At 26.0% G+C, this 6493-nt stretch overlaps 1 protein-coding gene across 1 annotated transcript; it reads right to left on the minus strand.

Moving 5' to 3' along the window:
• Positions 1 to 2864: 2864 nt before the first annotated feature.
• LOC128125955 (uncharacterized) lies at positions 2865 to 6034 on the minus strand. The gene is made up of 7 exons (XM_052763612.1): positions 5956 to 6034; positions 4032 to 4215; positions 3832 to 3899; positions 3703 to 3777; positions 3529 to 3603; positions 3347 to 3423; positions 2865 to 3116 (listed from the first exon to the last, which is right to left on the minus strand). Exons 1-7 carry the CDS (start codon positions 6032 to 6034, stop codon positions 2865 to 2867), a joined length of 810 nt encoding a protein of 269 aa, XP_052619572.1.
• Positions 6035 to 6493: the final 459 nt, after the last annotated feature.

Consider the following 6493-nt stretch of genomic DNA (forward strand, 5'->3'; position numbering starts at 1 on the left):
GTTTTTTTGTTCTTCTGTTGTCAGCTTTTCAAACTCAAGACCTTCTTCAATTATCTTGTTGTTGTGGATATTGATATCATTCACCAAGATCTTTGTAACATATTTTGATCGAAGCTTTGTCAATTGTGTTTTCTGCTGCTTTTGATCTTTTTCAGTCTCAGAATCCCAGTTATTTGGCCCTTGTCCATTGAAAGTTTCCATATGTCTCATCAGCATAACTCCACTATCGCTCATGTTGTTTTCTGTCCACCACTTCAGTTTAAAAATCACAACTTCTTTCTTCATTAAATCTTCTGCTTTTGGGTGTTTTTTTTATCAATCAAGTACGGCATCATGAGATTGAACTGTATTCAAAAAAAATTATCAGTAAGGATAATAAGATATAAAATTCACAGTTTAAGGTTTAATAGAAAATATTTGTTTTTTTTTCTAAGTTACTATTTAATACTCACCAAATAATATGGCAACATTCCATAAGTATGCACAATATATTTTGTGGTTTTTTCATTGTCAATCAGATGTACACTATATTATTGCAAATTGAAACAAATGATGTAGTAGTGCATTCTGTGCAGTATTGGGAAGAATATATGCATTAATAATATAGTTGAAATTGTTAATGCCTTAATATAAATATTTGTATATATACAATATAATTATAATAAAAAGTAATAAATGGTTTTTTCTTACAATTCCAATTTTTTTTAAAATCCTTCAGATGTGGGTAGTTCTTCATGGCTTCATTCATTTTTTTCTTCAAACTTTTCCAATCTCTTATCATATGTTGTATCCCTATCTAACATTTCATTGTTCTTGGAAAAAACGAAAACGTTATTTTATTAAATTATCATTAGTTATTTTATATCAATATTAAAATTTTATATTTATATTTTAAAATATTTCTTACCACCATTCCTGTTGGGAAATAGAAGCATAATGGTGTTGTATATGCTTTACGCTTCTCTTCGTCATTCAATAACAACGACCAACCACGATTACTTTTGGGTGGATCCATGCACTTGGTATTAATATTTCAAAAAATATCCTTTCTACTTTATGCCCATGCTTTGTTTCAAATATTATTCCCTGTTTGATTAATATAAAATTATTAAATTTTATTTTATTTTGTTGTGAATACTGGTATTAGTTTTTGTTTTTATGAAGAAAAAAATAAAAATAGTTTAAAAAATAGTTTTTATTTTAGTTTTATTCATATTTACATTTTTATTCACAACTTAATACAATTAAATTTAATTAAGTTTTTAAATATTATTTATATTAAAAGCATTCACTTACTTGTGATCCTTTTGTAGTGAGAATATGGATTTTGAAATCCTTGTCTCAACAACTTCTAACTTTTTTCTCACTTCAACTGCCCGTCTCATGTAAGGTGATTGGTAAGGCTTTGTTTTAGTTGTTGTCATCTTTGATCTTTTATAAAATTCTTTTTCTTTTCCTTTTCCTTGATCATTCTTTTCTTCAAGTGTGTTTTTCATTTCCATTTTCTTCTTTGTTGTTTGTTGTTCCTATAAGATGTATTGTATAGTAGTCATTTTAATTGAAAATTTAAGTTTGTTTTTAAGTGATATTTTTGTTTTTCATATTACCTTCTCCTTGAGATTCATTGGTAAAAAATCCTTTTGTTCAACCTCCATATTTGGTGTGTTTGGCATATTATCTTCAAAGTTTGGATTATCGTATTATGTTTCTGTTGTAGCATTTTCTTCACCTTATTGTGTTTCTAAGTGATGTTCAAACTCTTTTTCACATGTCTCATTTTCATCTTATTTTTCTCTTGTTCTTGATGATTCTCCAATGTTTTTGTTAAACATTTTTTCAATGTTCACAAATCTTTCAAACCATCCACATAGTTCTTTATCATATGGATATTTTTGAAGTGCATGCTGTAATGTTTTTTGAATTATGTTTCTACACTCCAAAATGATTTTAAACTCACTTTCTATCAAAATACAATAGTTATGCAATAAGTATTAAAGTATTGTTAGTTTATAGGTACATTTTTATATAAATCAACTCACAACTTAATATTTAGTTCACAGCTTAATAGAGTAAGTTCCATTATTACCTATGCACCAATGTCATCATTTTCTTCTATATCTGCATGTTTTTCAACTTGTTTTCCTTTGCCTTTTTCTTTAACAAATTCAACATCTTCTTCATCTTTTTATTGTATCAAATCAATATCCTCAACCAATGTGACCAATCCTAACTGACCTTGAGCTTTTTCAATATTTTGCCTTGATTTAATTTTTCTGTAATTCCAGTAGCATATTGGTCTTATTTTTTGGTTGACGTATTGGTTTTGACAATCAGTTGAATGTAGATACAGAAGTTGTGAATTATTTTGTAATAAATTAAAATTTTATTTATTTTAATCAATTTGATGATATCCAATGCAATTTAGTTTTAAATTTTACTTACAAGCAAGAATGGAAGTGGCCCATCATAGTAGACGCCTTTGTTTCTTGGTTTCCATGAATTCCTACTATGAGACAATGCATCACTAAGATATTTGCACCGGTTTATGTTTTTGCAGTCTTCAATTGCTGCAATCTTCATTGTAATGCTTGTTTGTAAACCTCCACAAGATTTTTTTCTCTATTATTGTATTCACAAACAATGTGTTGAAATTTAAATCAAACACTTCATCTGCAACTTCCGAGGCTTCTATAGGTCCACAAGGAGTTTGTTGTGATTTTGTTACATTAGTATGTTGTTCTTTCCATTGAACAATAATCTCATTGTCTTCCTCACACTCATTCACAGTAGATAAATCTATTCCTGTTTATGGTATTCCAAGGATCTGATAATTTTTTCTTCATATATCATCAGTTGTATGTCCTCTAAATCAATGCAACTGAAGTAGGTTTATATCTTTCAACAACAAAATGTGCTAGAACTGATAGAATTGTATCAAGTGATGTTTCTGATATTGCCTTGAAACCTAATCTTTCTAAACATTCTTTTTGTTCCCTGCTTAGAGATTTAACAGTAGTGTATAATGCTTTTGTTGTCACTTTTGTTCTCAATGGTGGGAAGTTTTCATCATCATTATCATCATCTTGTTTATCTTTCTTCTTTCTACCTCTTTTTTTCTTGGTTTTGTTAATAAGATTAAAAAAAAAAGTATTAACAAAAATATTTTATATAATATAATATTATATATATATATATATATATATATATATATATATATATATATATATATATATATATATATATATATATATATATATATAAAGAAGATGAAATTGAAGGTATATATATATATATATATATATATATATATATATATATATATATATATATATATATTGATATATACACCTTCAATTTCATCTTCTTTACTTTCAAAATCTTCTTTAATTTTCTTCTTTCTCCTTCTTTTCTTTGTTGGTTTTGCTAATATGATTAAAAAAAGTGTTATTAAAAATCATTTATACATACACACACACACACATACACACACACACACACACACACATATATATATATATATATATATACCTTCTATTTCATCTTCTGTACTATCAACATCTTCCTTAATTTTCTTCTTTCTCCCTCTTTTCTTTGTTGGTTTTGCTAATAAGATTAAAAAAAGTGTTATTAAAACTCATATATATATATATATATATATATATATATATATATATATATATATATATATATATATGTTAATACCTTCAATTTCATCTTCAATGATATCACCATCTTCTTTAATTTTCTTCTTTCTCCCTATTTTCTTTCTTAGTTTTGCTAATAAAGTTTAAAAAGAGAGTGTTATTAAAAATCTTATATATATGTTAACACCTTCAATTTCATCTTTTGTGTTATATTTTTCTGTGCTATCTTCTTGCTTTGTGCTTGTTTTTCTTTTCCTTGTATATTTTTGATTTATAAAAATATTAAAACTTTAGTAATATTTAATAAGATATTTTATCAAAAAATATTTTTTGATGAATTTTGTTATACCTTATGTTTCTTCATCTTTCTTGGTAGATGTTTCAGACCTCGTTCTTCTTCTTGTTTCTTGGATCTTTTTTCCACTCTTCTTTATTGCTATTTGTTTTCTTTTCCTTGTTGGTACTTTTGCATGAATTTTGTCATTATATGCATCTCCTTCTTCTTTGTTTTCCACAACAACCAATGCCTTTGACATGTCCTTATCATTTTCCGATGATCCATTTTTTGAATCTGCGATTTTTATATATGTATAATCGCAATAAATTTAAAAGAATTTTAAGTATATTCACAGTTTAAGAGGTTATTAAAAAATGAAACATTTTTTAATAGAATGTTTAAGATATTTAAATATATGTAATTACATTGTACATACATATCCATGTACGTACATATGTATGCTTGTACATACATAGATACACATATGTAAATATGTACATATGTACGTATGTACATACGTTTAAACTATGAATGTACATATGAATGTATGTACATATGTACATACATACATTTAAACTGTGAATATACATATGCATGTATGTAAATATGTATGTATATAAATTTAGATTGTGAATATACATATGTATGTACATAAATTTAGATTGTGAATATACATAGTTTATACATACACATATGTACATATGCATGTATGTACATACATACATGCATACGTATGTATACATACTTATCTATATATGTATGTACATACATTTGTATATAAATATAAATTGTAAATATACATATATAGATGTGTATATATACATAAATATGTACATACATGCATATGTACATATACTTAAACTGTGAATATATATATGTATATATGTATGTATGTAGATGATGGGTTTTATACAAACAATCCTAAGTGTGCATGCAACCCTAGTTTGGATCTATGTTTTCACTATTAGATACACAACATTATGAACACAAGAATAAAACCCTAATGTGCATTGCTATTTTCGAAATTAACATACAAGATTGGATTACATACCTCTTGTTGTTATATTGCAATAACAACTTAAATCTTCAAATCCCAAGTCTTGAAAGCAAGCACCACAAGTGTAGTGCCTCTAATGGCTCACAAACACCACAAGCAATTGGAGAGGCTTAAGATAGAGGAGGGAGGAGATGGAATTCGTCCTTGGGACCTCTTAGGAGCATGTACACGAATTCTAAAGGCCTAAGGGTCTTTATATAGGGTTTAGATTAGGGTTTCAGTCCTTATCCTTATCCAGTTGCTTGCCCACCAAGCAACCACAAGATAAGCCTTGAAAAAACCCTTATCCTCTTATCATTGGACGATTTTAAGGATATCCTTATCCCTTAATTCGTCCATCCTTTAACAAGGATAAATATTTCCCTATCTTGCAACTATCTTATAATTACAATTCAGCCCCTCTAGTTTAATTAATTACACTTGATCACAAAATTAATTCTTAATTAATTATTGACCAATATTAATTAAACAAATATGATTTTTCCTTTAATATATTATTCTTATAACATATTAATAAATCACAATAACCTCTCTCTCTATTTAATTTCTCCAGTCAAGTTGCTTTGGTGAAGGCAACCCAAAAGGACCATGCACAACCGGGTCAAGTACTTATCAAATATCGTTACGGGCTTAGACACTAATCCAACAGTAGATACATACATTTAAAGTGTGAATATACATATGTATATATGTATGTATGTACATAGATACATATGTACATATACATAAGTATATTCACACCTTAGATGTACGTACATATTGTGCATTCACAATGTAAGCTATTATTTTTAGTCTCATAGTTTAATTTTTATTTTACCTTTTTTTTTCCATTTCTTCTGTTCTTTGAAGATTAAATAATATGTTTTGAATTTATTTATTCACATATGTTTCTATTATTCAATTAAAAATCAAAACCAAAAAGCATATGTAGTAGAATATTATTATAATTCAAATATTTTTTTATAATCATGTTTTACCTTTCACTGTAGAATGTTTCTTTTCTTCTGACTGATGAATAGGCAATCCTATAAGCTTTTTGATTGTACTCTTTGTCATTACAAGTCTTGTATTCTCTTCTGCAAATGACAAATCGTTCACCAAGTCATATATTAATTGTTTAATATATTTTAATTACATAATTTTGCAATGATTAAATATTAATATACATTTTGATTATTTGAATTTATTTTTTAGTATAATAGAATACATTTATTTTTTTTAAAAATTAACACTTTAATAACTTGATGCATACAATCAAATACTAATATGAGTCATCATACATATTTATCTTTCTCAAATATATTTAAATAACATATAATTTTTATGTTCACATTCTAAAAAAACATATATACACATTTTCATTCTCTAAACTATGAAAATAAAATTTATATTTTTATATTCACAGTTTAATTAAATTATTTATAGTCAACCTAATAGTATCATCTTAAAATATATTAGAATGATATATAACATTTAACATTAAACCTGTAATAAAATCATTTATATACATATATT

This window comes from Lactuca sativa, chromosome 5, assembly GCF_002870075.4.
Source record: "Lactuca sativa cultivar Salinas chromosome 5, Lsat_Salinas_v11, whole genome shotgun sequence".
NCBI lineage: Eukaryota > Viridiplantae > Streptophyta > Magnoliopsida > Asterales > Asteraceae > Lactuca > Lactuca sativa.